Source organism: Durio zibethinus, chromosome 4 (genome assembly GCF_047325235.1).
Source record: "Durio zibethinus cultivar Kanyao isolate XHJ-2024 chromosome 4, ASM4732523v1, whole genome shotgun sequence".
In the NCBI taxonomy this organism is placed as follows: Eukaryota; Viridiplantae; Streptophyta; class Magnoliopsida; order Malvales; family Malvaceae; genus Durio; species Durio zibethinus.
In genome coordinates, this window is record NC_143165.1 from 36,369,330 (window position 1) to 36,384,874 (window position 15,545).

Genomic DNA, 15,545 nt, shown 5'->3' on the forward strand with positions numbered 1-15,545 from the left:
AAAGCAGAATGCTATACTAACATTATAATGCAAAATCAGTCGCTTGCCACTAGCCACTTTCCGCTTGCCACCTGATCAACTTCTTTATTTACATTTTTTTAATGAATTTTTTAGGATCTTTTTAAGGTTATTTAAATTTTATTTATAATGATATTTTTATATTAAATATAATAATTAATAATTAATTTAATAAAATATAATGGTTTTAAAAAGCACCCTTAACATTAGCAAAATCTCTAACAATTTTAATTTTTTTATAAATCTTCAATCATGTTTAAGAGCATTTTTAGGGTATTCTATTTAATTTTAGCCTTTGCTTTTTAACTTAATTATTATTGTCTTTTGGATATATTAGTCGAGATTAAAGTGAACTAGTGTTAAATTTTGGGTCAGTCAAGTGACTAAAACCCATTATTGCATTTAGCATTATTTAACTCTTAATACAAGTTAAGTTGAACTTTTATTCTTTTTTTATTAAAAAAAAAAAAAAACATAAGGTCAGAGCTATATGAAATGCTGGTTTCTTTTTCTTTTTTTTTTTTTAATATTGAGCACTGGTTTTTTCCTCCCTGGATTGTATGATTTTGTTCATAAAGGTTTTCAAAGAATCAAAGGGTGGATGAGAGTGAGAACCTGACCCTGAACAGTATAAGACACTCCTTAATTCGACAAGGAGATCGCATAATATTCAGCCTTTTGGAGAGAGCTCAGCATTGTTACAATCCAGCCACATATAACTAAGAGGCATTCTCCATGGATGGATTTCATGGGTCTTTGGTTGAGTTCATGGTCATGGAAAATGAAAGGCTGCAAGCTTAGGTTTTGTTGTGCTACTTGTAAGGAGAAAATGTTAGGTAAACAGGTTACATCACGAAAGTAATGTTCTGATGATTTTTCTATGCAAACATAGTTGGGCAGATACAACAGTCCAGATAAGCATCCCTTCTTCCCAGTGTATCTACCTGAACCAATGCTTCCACCTTTGCAATACCCGAAGGTCAGATGTTTGATTTATACATATAGATAATTGGAACTGACTCATGATTTTATCCTTCAGCTATGGTATCTTGTTTCCACCTTAAAAAATATCGATTGATTCCATGTAATGAGCTGCCAATGAATCTCAAACATATATCTTGATACCTTATTAAGGCTGTGTCACAGGAAATATCCATTAACCATTGTGCATTTCTTCTGATTGATACTAGGTTTTGCATCACTGTGCTGGTTCCATTAATATAAACAATAAGGTTTGGAATGTGTATTTTGGAGAGCTTCTACCAAGATTGGTGGAAGCTGGGGATAATGGCAATTGTGGGTCTACTGCTGTTTGTGATACAATTTGCTCGCAGGTATGCCTTTAAACTGTTCTTACCTGAAATTGAGGCAAGGACGGTCCAGCCCTAGCTTCTTGAAATCCTTGGTTATTTTTGCAGGCACTTTCAAAAAAAATTCAAAATGGTAAGTTTGTAGCAGAAGCAAAATTTCGAGAATCCGCTGGAGAGTATGAAAATGCCATCAGAGCAAAAGTAAACTTCCTCATTTCTCCCACTTCATCCTTTTTGTTTCGGCTACTTCATATTTCCAATTAACAAATTTCCTTCCATTCTCTTGCCAGGGACAGATCTAGAAATTTTTTTCAGTGGGGGCAAATTTATTATATAAAATATTTATATAAAATTTTTTATTTAATATAAAGATAATGTTTTTTAAATGTAAAATAGACTTTTAATAAAAGAATTTGAAATATTTCTTACAACATCAAATATATAAAAAGTTTAAACACAAATTAACACAAATATAACAAAAACTTATAATATTAAATACATCAAAAATTTAAATATCAAATAAACACAAACACAATATTGTCATTTTTCAAATGAAAATAGTACTATATAATTGAGTTAAATAATTTTATAGGTAGAAAATGTAGGATTTTTTTTTCATTGTCAATATTAAAAGTATATAACTTTATTCAATTTCGGATATTTCCTTTAAAATTCACTGTTTCTTACCAATAATATTTATTTTTGACTAACTTAAATTAAATACTAATTTAATTTCTCTATAGTTTATAAGACATAAGATAAGATATGAAAATAAAAAATAGGACTAACAACATGCTACTTTTATATATTTTTTAACTTTTTTAATAATTTTAAAATTTATGCTATTTTTTAAAAAATTTTAAATTTTGTTAGATTACATCTCTATAAATTTGTTACGTTACATCTCTACAATATTATTTTACATCAAATATATATTATTAAAAATTCTAAATAATATTAAAAAAAAAATCTTATCACATTATCAATATAAAAAAATAATAATAAGGGAAGAAAGTACTTTGATATCATGAGTGTTTTGTTGCAGTTCCATTTTACCTATTATCTATATTTTACTATACGAAATTAGTTTAACTTTAATTTGTGCATTCTTGTTCATTTTTACAAATATTTTATTATTTTATGCCTGACTTTGACACTTTTACAATAATATAATGAAATTTCACATAAATAAAAAAATGAAATCCACAAATGAAAAGAGAGGAAAATAGACATACGAGGGCTAAAGAGAAAAAAGTAATATTAAGTTGTGACTTAAGTTAATTAAAGTGAAACTTATATGAAATAATTATTTATAAACCAAAATTTATTAATATTTACATAAAATACTTCATTTTAAAATCAGTCCATTTTTTTACTAAAGTATATTTATACTTTATAATATTTTTAAATCTCTTCCCTTTATATTTTCTTTTTTTCAATTTAATGGGAGCAAAATGTAAAAATATTAAAATTTTTGTCTAATATGATAATATATTTAAAGAAAAATTTAAGATTTCAATGGGGCCAGTTGCCCTCACTAACCCACTGTAAATTCGTCCCTGGTTCCCGTTCAAAGGGCTTAAGAACAAAAAGAAAATCAAATTCAATATAGGGGGGATACAGTACGGCAAATCCATGTTTGCTCGCTATTACGCTGTGGGATGTTGTTATGTTGAGGCTATAAATAGATAAAATCTAAAAGCAAACACAACTCTTCCTTATGATCGATCATGGCGGCCCAAAGTTTTTTTTTTTTTACACCATTTTACTAGTTAGTAAAATTATTATTGTATTCTTTCCTTTTTTAATTTTTCAGCTTCTGCGCTGATACAGGTTCGCCTCTATTTTTTATCCCGGCCTGATACACGATTCCCTGAGTGTAATTGTTGGCAAGTGAGTCGCCACTCGCCAGATAATAAATCCAAAGTCTTGTTCCTTTAGAACAAAACACAAAAAAGGTTACGTCCCTTGATTTTTAAAAAGTTAAATTTATCAGTTTATTAAACTAGTTAATTCATTGGGTCCATTTGAAAGAGTAACTAGAATCTGTATTAAAATAGTTAATGCTTGAAGTCCATTTTAAAATCCAAGAACTCATAAATCCATTTTCAAAAGTAACTAGAGTCACCTCATGACCGAAGTCGGTAATTGATTTTTTAAATTAGGGAACGGCCAAATCCATTGTAAAAAGTAACTAGAATCAGGCCCTTGCTCGGTCATTGATTTTCTTAATTAGGGAAATGCTATATCTATTTTAGAAAGTAACTAGAATCAGACCCTTGCTCAGTAATTATTTTTTTAATTAGGGAAATCAATCAGTTCGGTAATTGATTTTTTTAATTAGGGAAATGAATCAGGGCTGAATTCATTTTAAAAAATAATTATTTTAAAGAATCCCTAATTATTGATTTTATTTATTTATTTATTTATTCTGAAATTACTCAAAGAATTTTTTTTCTCAAATAATTGTGTTTTTAAGTCATAGAAGTCTAACAATACCCTACCGTAATATTTGTTCTGTTAACTTTTTTCTACTCATATTTATATAGTTCTTTTATTACTTTTATAATTCACTAAATTAATTTTTGAAAACAAAGAATTAGGATAGGCTTCTTGATTAACTTCCCATTCCACTTCAATTATGATATTTATGGCTCGAGCTGTTGTCACAATTACCATCCAACAGTTTAAGGCTTTTTTGACATAAAAACATTTACAAAAGAAATCAAATATTATTTTTGTAAAGCATTATGTTTAAGGTATTGCCTTTAACGTAAGCAGCCTTCCATCTCTGCTCTTTCAAAAAAAAAAAAAGAAAAATGGCATTTTGATTCTCTTCTTTTTAAGAAGAGTCTCAATGAAGAATTTTCAACCAATATGAATGTTATCACCTACTACATTTTAGTTACTAAATTTATATAATACTATACTTTGCAATGGAATCAGCTAACTATCATAATTGGAGTTAGCTTTTTGTCCTTTCTTATGTTTGTCGGATTAACAGAAATTTATCAGGAGTTTGGGTGTTAAACTTATAATTTATTCAATTGGTTGAAATGCATAAAGGTGCAGCTCCATGTACACCTCCATTAAAACAATAAATTGTTGATACACGAAGCAATCTCTAGTTTCTACACAGTCAAATTTAATGTTAGAGGTTTCTGTGACCACAAAGCTTTTAGTACCTCCTGATAAAAAGAACCAACCGATTATGTATTACTCATTGCTACTTGGATTTCGCATTTATTGTGTGGTTAAATGAAAGTTGATTTTCTTCCTTGTATGTAATAAATTAAGGAGTCTAAATTGAATATTTATTTTGTTTATTGCAGTATAACATTCGTTAATTTCCTTTAGGAAGTTATCCAAAACAGACGGTCAGATCTCTTGGTTTGGTGTCTCATTTTCTTGTTGACTATTGACAACGTAACAGCAATATATGAGATTGTCTGTGAATCAACTGGAGTTTCCCTGTGATTTGGACGAAAATCTATGGTCTATCGCATCTTGGCCCCACTTCGAAAACAAGTTGATCTATCACCTTATGACAGGCAGCGTTTGGAAATGGGACAGAAACATCATCCAAAAATGACCAAAGCCCTAAGAATTCAAAAGCCACAAGAATCCAAGCATCGTCCCCTTTCTCCCTCAGTCCATTTATATTCCCATTTTCTTAGTAGGTTTTCTGATTTGATTTTCTTTATTTTTTGAACATTTTATTTATAATTTTTTTATTATAATCATAATAAAAAATTATATAAAGATTTATTATTTATAATATATAAATTTTATATAAAATTTTAATAAATAACACATAATTTTTTAATAATAATTAATTAATTATAATATAATAATTAATAATGATATGCTTCTACTTCTTAAAATGGATTTGAATTCTAATAAGCCTCCGGGTTTTTGTTTGGGTAGCACCTTTTGATGTAATTGGAGGCTCATAACTGCACTTTCCTTATAGTTTCCAATTAGAGAGGAAAAGATCCAATATTTTACTGGTAGTCGGTTAATTTTGGGGAAGCAGCTGACTTTTATATTCAATGTTATTGTCGCCATTCTGTTGCATTTAAAAAAAATATTCTCACAACTTTTTTTAATTTCACTATTATATTTTAGATTAATTATTACAATAATTAATCTAATAACTACTGTTATTTTCAACTATATTCAAACCAATCTCACTACCATCCGATCGTACCATTATTAACTTTACGTCTTAGCCTGGTTAACCACGGGCCAAAACTAGTTTCCTTCGGTTGAAGAATTTTTGGGCCTAATGGTGGAATTTTGGGTTAAAGGCACAAAATTTCCTTGTAACCTTTTTTTTCTTAAAAAAAATGAAAAAAAATGAAAGAACTAAATCATCTGCTCTGCGTTTTGGCCAAGAAGCGGAAGCTAGGCTTGGAGTCAAACTGAACAAAATTTGAAAGAAACGAATCAGAAAAAAATTATTAGATAACATAATAATAATAAAGAGAACCTGAAGCAGAATCAGCGTTCCCCAAGCTTGTTCCTAGGAAATCAAAATCACTATTCATTTCTAGTTGACAAACACTTGAAACAGAGTACGCGAAAAACTGCAAATAAAGTGATTCTAACAGAGTACGCAACAAACTGCAAATAAAGTAATTTCAAAAGTGTTACACTAGGTTGAATCTAGGGGAATCCCTATACATGCCGACTTCGTCTTGGTCGTGTTGGTGCCTGATTCCAAGTTCAATGTCCTCTTGGAAAGGAACTGAGTTTAAACCTTCGTCATTCCGGGTGCTGATCGTGATGGAATAAGTGGGACCTAATTGAAGGGCACCAGAAAACCACCGGAAAACGTGTTTAAAAACATCTAAGAACATGGCATGCCAGGGAGAAAAGAAGACGATAAGTAAATGGACGGCCCAGAAAAGCGAAGGTGGAAGGAAGAGTGAGGATAGAAATGATGTGGTCAAGGCAATAGAGAAAGCTCCCGTGCGGAAGCGAATGTGATTGAGGGTTATATGGAGTTCAACCGAGGTGGAGAGGAAAAGTAGAAGAAACATCAGGACTAGAATTACGAATGCCAGCACCAAAAGGGAAAATTGTTGGACGAAGAATGAGGAAATCAGGAGGCTCCGGTTCAAATGGCTTAAGAACAAAAAGAAGATCAAATTCAATATGGGAGTAATAAAGTACCGCAAATCCATTTTTGCTCCTTATTCCCCATGCCATCTTCAAGTGTATTTATAGGCCCATCGGTACACTTTTCATCTAGAGAGAGAATGCTGAGAAGAAAAAGCAAACGTCTGTTGCTTTGCTTTGGGGCGTTTTAGAGAAAGAAAGAAAACGAGCTATCCCAGATAAGAACTATTCAGTGAAGTATAGGGACGTATTGACATTAGGGGGCAGTGGGGCCGGGTGGTGTTAGAGAGAGAAGGAACGAAAGACAAAGGTCTCTTAGAAAGAGAAGGAAAGACGAGAGATACCAGATGAGAAATATTCAGTGAAGAATTGACAATGGGGGGCAGTAGGGACGGGTGGCTTTAGAGAGAGAAAGAAAGAAAGACAAGATCCCAGTTGAGAAATATGCAGTGAAGAATTGACAATGGGGGGCAGTGGGGACGGGTGGCTTTAGAGAGGCTTTAGAGAGAGAAAGAAAGAAAGACAAGATCCCAGATGAGAAATATTCAGTGAAGAATTGACGTTGGGGGGCAATGGGGACGGGTGGTTTTAGAGAGAGAAAGAAAGAAAGACAGAGGTGTCAGAGAGAGAAAGAAAGGCGAGAGATCCCAGATAAGAAACATTCAGAGAAGTATAGGGACGAACTGACTCATTGTTAATAAAAAATTGACTCATTTCAAAATAAAATAAAATATTAAATGTAAATATTAATAAATTTTAACTAATAAATAATTATTTCACGTAAGTCCACTTTAATTAACTTAAGTCACAACATAATTTTTTTTTTTACTTTTTTGCCCTCATTTGTCTATTCTCCTCTCTTTTTAATGGAACATTTCATTTTTTTTGTACTTATCTGAAATATCGTTATATTATTGTAAAAGTATTCGTATCAAATATAAAATGATAAAATATTATAAAAATATAAATTAAAGTAAAATTAATTTATATAATAAAATATAGATAACAAGTAAAATGAAATTACAATAAAATACTCATTATAAAAAATTTATTTTTAACATATTAAATTACTTTATTCTTTTGTTGTTTTTCTTTTATATTGATAATGTGATAAGGTGTTTTTTGAACATTATTTAAAATTTATAATAATATAAATTTGATGTAAAATAATGTTGTAGAGATATAATCTAACAAACTTGTAGAGATGTAATTAAACAAAATTTAAAATTAAAAAAAAGACTAGTATCAATTTTAAAATCACTAAAAAATTAAAATATATATAAAAGTAGCTTATTGTTGGTCCTATTTTGTATTTTCATATATTATCTTATGTCTTAAAAACAATAGAAAAATTAAATTAGTATTTGATTTAAGATGGTCAAAGACAAATATCATTAATAAGAGAAATTGAAATTTAAAAGAAATATATGAAATTGAATAAAGTTATATATCTTTTAATATTGATAATGAAAAAAAAATCTTACATTTTCTACTTATGAAAATCATTTAACTCAATTATATAATACTATTTTCATTTAAAAAATGATAATATTGTATGTTTGTATTTGTTTGATATTTAAATGGTCGATGTATTTAAATTAAAATTTTTTATTATATTTGTGTTAATTTTTATTTAAACTTTTTATATATTTGATATTGTAAAAAATGTTTTAAATTTTTTATTAAAACTTTGTTTTACATTTAGAAAATATTGACTTTACATCAAATAAAAAAATTTTAAGTAAATATATTATATAATAAATTTACCTCCACTTAAGAAAAATACTGGATCCTTCTTGATAGGAGCCACCTGGTTTCCTCTTTCTTTGTCCAACAATTTTCCTTTTTGGAGCTGGCATTCTTAATTCTAGCCATGATGTTTCTTCTACTCTTCCTCTTCACCTCAGTTGAACTCCCCATAACCCTCAATCCCATTCGCTTCCGCACCGGTGCTTTCTCCATTGCCTTGGCCGCATCATTCCTAACCTTACTCTTCTTTCCACCTTCGCTCTTCTGGGCTGTCCATTCACTTATCGTCTTCTTTTCTCCCTGGCATGCCATGTTCTTTGATATTTTTAAACACGTTCAGGTTCTGGTTCAAATCACGTGCTGATTATTTAATTTTTTTATAAAAAAAAAATGGTTACGGAATTTTCGGGCCTGAAACCCAAAAGCTCGCATTAGGCTCAATTGTAGTTAAAATGGCCCTTAAATTCAACAACTGAACTACTGACGCAACGAACCTTGACGTATCCTGGTCTGCCAGACACAAAGTGCGAAAAAAATGTAGTGGAGATCCAAGGCGACAACATACCAAAAAAAAGGGTAAAACAATAAACAAAAGTGTAAAACGACACCATTCTTAACGCAACATTTCTCCATGGGAATTGCTCGTGGATTCGGCACTGTGTTGTTCCCCAACTCAAGCCGCCTCAAGTACGAGAGAGTCTGAACCTACAGTGAACAAAAGAGCCTACGCTTTTCCTGTTAGAGAAAGGGCAATTCCAGCTGACTCCAGAATATCGATATCCAGAATTTAAGAGTCGTTGCTACTCTCGCTACTTACTATCAACAACCTTTTTGAAGCTCCACTCCCTCTTCAAAGGTCCTTATCTTCAACCCTCGCTTCTTATCTCTTTAAACGACTCATTGGTTAGCTTTCCTCTACACTTAATTCGAAATTTATCATATGTTTGCTCAATTCCGTGTTTGGGTAATTCAGTGTATGTTTGAGCCTTTGAGGATTAGAGTTGGAGATGATATTCTGATTCGTTTTGATTCCAAGTTTTTAGCTGTTGTTTTGCAACCAAACGGCGCATGAGCTCATTGGTTTTCCTAGTGTTTGGGCTGAGCTTCGGGTAAACATGGTAGCTCTGCAAACCCTTAACAGTTCTCAAACTTTTTCAATTTCCGCAAATTTTTTTCTGGGTTTCACCATCTGTCTTCATCTAATTATTTTAGTCTATTGGGCCATCTTGGGTTTGTAAGCTTCAATTCCAACTTTGCAAGTTTCTACTTTTTGATAAATATTTGTACTTCATCATAGTCAAATACAGAGATGTTCTTGTTGGTCTTGCATTACTTCAATCAATGCTGAAGAATATGGATTGGTCTTTGGTTTTAAGTCTTGATTACTCCTCAATTAAAATTTTGAGATTTTTGTAATTTTTAAAGTTTTCATAAATTTTTTAATTCCTATAAATTCAAAAAATATTTCAGATTTTTTAAAAAATTTTTAATACTAAAATGGCAATTTATTGCGTGATAGTAACTAAACTTTTTTTAATATATATTAACATCTTATTAATTATTCATATTACATCAATAAATTAACCACAACGTTAGTTTGAAGCACAAAAATAAATAATGAAATAAAAATTCGAATAACAAACTAATAATTTTATTTTTTTAATTATTAAACTAATAAAAAATATATAATACAAAGATTATTTTTATATTTAATCCTTAAAAATTGAGTTGTGTGTGACAATTCATTGTCGATTTATTGTGGGGACTTGCTTCCCAAGCAATTATCATCGACCAAGCGTGTGTATCAAGTTGGGACAAAACGCCGGGTTAGAAATGCAAGTATATCAAGTCGGGACAAAACGCCGGGTTAGAAGTGTTAGTATATCAAGTCGGGACAAAATGCTTGGTTAGAAATGCAAGTATCAATTTTGACAAAACGCCGGGTTAGAAATGTTAGTATATCAAGTCGGGACAAGACGCCGGAGAAGAAATATTAGTATTGTTAGGGATTATCATAACTTTAACATGATTTGTTAGATTAAAAAGTTCTAATTCAATTACACAAGTGAAAGCATAATTAAACAAAAATTAAATACATAAAAAATAATAATTTAACGTAATTCAATTTAATTGATTTATGTGTAAAGATGAGAAATGAGATTCGTTAGTTACTGAGAATTACAAACATACATCAAAACAAATCAATTATTAAACAATCAATACTCATAAACTCTTTTAATTTCTTTTAGTCTTATAAAGTATTCTCAACTCAAACAAATACATATTCATGTATATTTTTTCAATACAATTAAATACATACACATATGCACTCATATATCATACTTATGTAGATCATCTCATTCTCTTCTAGTGCACTCACATGCACTATATTTATGTATACCCTCTCAATTTCCTCTATTCTACTCACAAACATATACACATATACACTAATAAGACGTAAATCTCTAGTAATCTTATAAGGTATATATTCCATACAACTTTACAACTATCTTACATATTTTTTTATATTTAACCTTATAAAAACTTTACATATTTATAACTATACAAACTTATGTATTAAAATTTTTTTTACTCTTATAATTCTTTTTCTGAAAGTTAAATTTGCTTATTAAGAATTTTTTTTCTTTTAAAATTTTTTTTTGTAAATATTTTTATCTATCAAATAATATCTAAATAATTTTAAATAAATCTCTTATAATATTTGAGTCATTATTTCCGTCCATTATATCACCCCGGGTTCCATCAATTATATCACCCCGGGGGACAAAAAATAATTGCACTAATTACCAGGACATAGGGGAATTAAACTTCAAGGGAGCAAAGGAAAGCTAGTTTTGCTTTTGGATTTTGTCTTTTATATATATATATATATATATATATATATATATATATAAATGCCTGAAGATCCCACTGCGGGATAACGAGCAAACATGGATTTGCGGTACTGTATCCCCCCTGTATTGAATTTGATCTTCTCTTTGTTCTTAAGCCCTTTGAACCCGAAGCTCCTGGCTTCACCACTTTTTGTCCGACAATTTTCCATTTTGGAGCTGGCATTCATAATTCTACCGTGAAGTTTCTTCTACTTTTTCTGTTCACGCTAGTTGAACTCCCTATAAAATATTAATAATTTATGTATAAATTTATATTTGACATATAAATTTACATTTGACATATACTTAGTTTATAAATTTTATATATTATCAGTAATTTAGATTATAATAATTTATTAATGAGTAAATATTAATTTTTAAAAAAAATACATAAAAATTAATATTTTTTAAAAATTTTATTTATTAATAAAATATTATTATCTAATTTATTTGATTAATAAAATATTATAATTTGATTCATTGATAATATATAAAATTTATATATTATAAATGTATCAAATATAAATTTTTTATGTATTTATATAATATTTTATATAAAAATTATATTTTTAAAAATTAAGTTGCGTTGCATTCAAGGATAATGCCAAGCAACGACAAAGACAAGGAGGGGAACGTATGAAAAGGAATAAAATCCTAATTTAACAGTATTCTATAGGTCACCGTTGCATTTTTGCTAACAATGGTCTACATATACCTCCAGAAGATCCCACTGCGAGATAACAAGCAAACATGGATTTGCGGTATTGTATCACCCCTATATTGAATTTGATCTTCTTTTTGGTCTTAAGCTCTTTGAACCGGAGCCTCCTGGTTTCCTCATTTTTTGTCCAACAATTTTCCATTTTGGAGATGGCATTCGTAATTCTAGCCATGATGTTTTTTCTACTCTTCCTCTTCACCTCGGTTGAACTCCTTATAACCCTCAATCACATTCGCTTCCGCACCGGAGCTTTCTCTATTGCTTTGACCGCATCATTTCTAGCCTCACTCTTCTTTCCACCTTCGCTTTTCTGGGCCGTCCATTTACTTATGGTCTTCTTTTCTCCCCGGCATGCCATGTTCTTTGATATTTTTAAACACGTTTTCCGGTGGTTTTCTGGTGCCCTTCAATTAATTCCCACTTACTCCATCATGATCATCACCCGGAATGACGAAGGTTTAAACTCAGTTCCTTTTCAAGAGGACATTGAACTTGGAATCCTGCACCATCTCGACCAAGACGAAGTCGGCATGTACTAGGGGTTCCTCTAGATTCAACGTAGTGCAACACTTTTTGAAATTACTTTATTTGCAGTTTGTTGCGTACTCTCTTAGAATTACTTTTTTGGCAGTTTTTCTCGTACGCTGATTCTGAAATGATACGATGGTTAATGGAATAAATGAAAAGGTTATTTAGATAAAAATTAATGATGTAAGAAAATTTAAAATTATGAAATAATATGAGTTTTTTTATTTTTTATGTAATTAATTTCATAATTATTATGAGATATAAGATTTAATTTATTATTTTTATAAAATATTTATTTTTATCATGATTAATTGTGATTAATTTTAAATGACGATACATGATTATAATAATTTTTTAAATATTATATTAATTAATAAATTTATAATTTATATATCATATTAAAAATTTTTAAATTTTAAATATCATATTTAATATTTATTATAATTTAAGGATCATTTATAATTTTTTTTCTTTTATTCGCCAATAACAAATTCAAACCGTCACGCTTGTGAGCAGTTACATCTTTTCCTATTCTCTCACTCCTCCCTTTCTCTCCCATAAAGTTTCTTTTTTTTTTTTTGTTTTAAGTAAATTTGGCAATTTAAATATTTGTGTCCAAGGTTGAATCAGCAACGTCGAGCCTAACTTTTCCGTGTTAGAGAAAAGGCAATTCGAGCTGACTCCAAAATGGCGATATCCGGGAATTTAATTGTCTCTGCTACTCTCGCCTCTTACCATCAACAACCTTTCCGAAGCTCCACACCTTCTTCAAGCGTCCTTATCTTCACTCCTCTTCTTCTTACCTCTATAAACGACTCTTAACTTTTCTCTACATTGAGTTTGAAATTTTTGTGCAATTTATCGTATGTTTGCTCAATTTCGTGTTCGGATTGCTGAATAATATCGTGTAAGTTGGGTTGTTCAGTGTCTATTTTAGGGTTAGAGTTGGAGATGGTATTCTGGTTCGTTTGAATTCCAAGTTTCTAGCTGTTGTTTTGCAACCAAATGGAGCATGAGCTATTTGGTTTTCCTAATTTACAGCGGCATCGTCGTTACATGATAGCTGTAGCTCTGAAAAAACTTTAACAGTGCTCAGGCTTTTTCAATTTCCGCAAAATGTTTTCTGGGTTTCATCATCCTGTTGTTCGTCTAATTATCTTAGCCCATTGGGCCATCTTGGGTTTGTAAGCTTCAATTCTGACTGGAGTTTGCTTTGCAAGTTTCTAATTTTGGGTGAATATTTGTACTTCATCATAGTCATATACATAGACGTTCTCGGTGGTCAATCAATAGTCGAGATTATGGATTGGTCTTTGTTTTTAGTCTTGATTCATCCTCGATTAAGTATGCGGAATCCTGCTTTTACAAAAATATCAGAACCGACATAATATAGGAGACTAAATGCACCTTTCCCCCAAAATGAAAGGAAAAGACGCTTAAGGAATTTACCATCTCTTCTCATTTCTTTAAGCAATCCAGAAGCATGCCTCTGGACTATTTCGAGGTAGCTCCCAACTTCATGGTTCTCAATGTCAAACAAGACAGCAGACCCATCCTGAAAACAACCATTAACGACAGCAGCTAGCATTGTCTTTCATTCCAAGTGCCTAAAGTGAAAGAGGTGTTGGAGAAAAGATGTTGTTCAATCAAACAGTACCAAAAGCTATTTGCAGACTTAGCACATTTCTCACAAAAATATTACTTCAACCGTGTAATGACAGCAGCTGGCTTTGTCTTTCATTCCGAGTGCCTAAAGCCAAAGAGGTGATGGAGAAAAGATATTGTTCAATCAAAGAATACGAAAAGCTATTTGCAAACTCGGCAGATTTCTCACAGAATAATACTTCAACCTAACACGTTACTGAACTCGTAACATTCTTAACGAACACCACCACATATGCAACCTGGTTAAGATACTAGTGGTAGGAAAGATGCATAGGACACTAAAGATAATGGTGGCCCAAAGAATGAACTGAGGATGCCAAGGAAACAATCATAATCAACTTCTTTATCATTGGTCAGCCTTAGACCTGATCATTGGTAGGAACCACTACGTCTAACAATTCAACAAGAACAATCTTCTTAACGATCAAGAAAATGACACCAAGCAAAATCTCGTTTAAATAGAAAATTGCTAAACAGTGGGAATCTAACTGCGTATGAATAAGTTTAATTGAAGCAGAAAGAACAAAATCGTTTGTTAAACGTCTTACAGTAATATCTGGAGGGGAAACACAACATCTGAGGGCAATATAATTTGATGAACGAGAACAAAGAGGTACAATGTTGTTCAAATTCTCAGCTTGCATACTCTTCAAATCGACACTGCTAAAACAATAAGTCAGAGGAAAAGCCAACCCACCAACAACAGAAAAGCAATACACCAATATGGAACAAGAGCAAAGGCATTAAGTCAAACAAGGTACAAAAAAAATCTTATCTTGAATAACCTTTGAACTAAAAATACAATAATCCAAAAACGCCCAAGCTTCAAATTTGATGGGAAATCTGGTGCAAAGGAAATAAGCTTTGATGGGAATCTTGCCGATTTCCTCTCCTCCTCGGAAACAAACCCATGATTTTGGTGGGAAAATTCAGGGGACCCATGGTCAGAATCGCTGGTATAAAGCGAAACATGAGATGGGAAATGTTGAAGAGAAGACGAAGAGCTGGGCTTAAAGAAGGGGATAGAAAAAAGGGGTTTGGGTGCTTTGGGAGGGAAAGGAATGGCAAGGAATTTACCAGGAAAGTGTGTTTTGGCCAAGTGGTCGAAGAGAAGTAAAGCAGCTGCTTTCCATCTACCCTTTCACTAGAAAATAAAGTTGATTTTCAATTTTTTCAAAATTTTTTTTTCTTACCCTAAGCATATAGCACAAAGGGACACTAACATTATAACGCAAAATCAGTTGCCTGCCACTTGCCTCCTAATCAACCGCTCTGTTTACATTGTTTAACAATTTTCGTATTTGGGAGCAAATAAGATTGTTCTTTTTTTTTTATATAAATGAAAAAGCACTTTTAAAAGTTAGGTTTTGTTAATATCTTTTAAGGTTAGTTAAATTGTTGTTTATAATGACATTTTTATATTAAATATAATAATTAATACTATTAATTTAATAAATTATAATGCAATGGTAGAATACGTTACCTAAATATAATAGCTTTAAAAAGCACCCTTAACATTAGCAAAATCTTTGACAA

The 15,545-nt window shown here is 30.8% G+C and overlaps 1 protein-coding gene and 1 pseudogene across 8 annotated transcripts in view; one reads left to right on the forward strand and one right to left on the reverse strand.

Moving 5' to 3' along the window:
• LOC149519390 (protein RETARDED ROOT GROWTH, mitochondrial-like) overlaps positions 1-15,247 on the reverse strand; it is a 38,363-nt gene extending 23,116 nt beyond the window's left edge. Inside the window, exons 1-4 of one of the 8 annotated variants that reach the window (XR_016341835.1) lie at positions 14,558-15,233; positions 14,002-14,094; positions 13,794-13,899; positions 13,167-13,700 (exon numbers count right to left, since the gene is read on the reverse strand). Coding sequence is in view for 4 of the 8 variants with exons in the window: in XM_089760121.1 (XP_089616247.1) it covers positions 13,675-13,899; positions 14,558-14,653 (321 nt within the window). In the remaining 4 variants the exon portion in view is untranslated. Of the gene's footprint in view, positions 1-13,166 lie in introns of those variants that run through there. The other 7 variants (XR_016341834.1, XR_016341833.1, XR_016341836.1 and 4 more) reach the window with 7 other exon arrangements.
• Positions 509-5,039, forward strand: LOC149519391 (chorismate mutase 3, chloroplastic-like; annotated as a pseudogene).
• Positions 15,248-15,545: the final 298 nt, after the last annotated feature.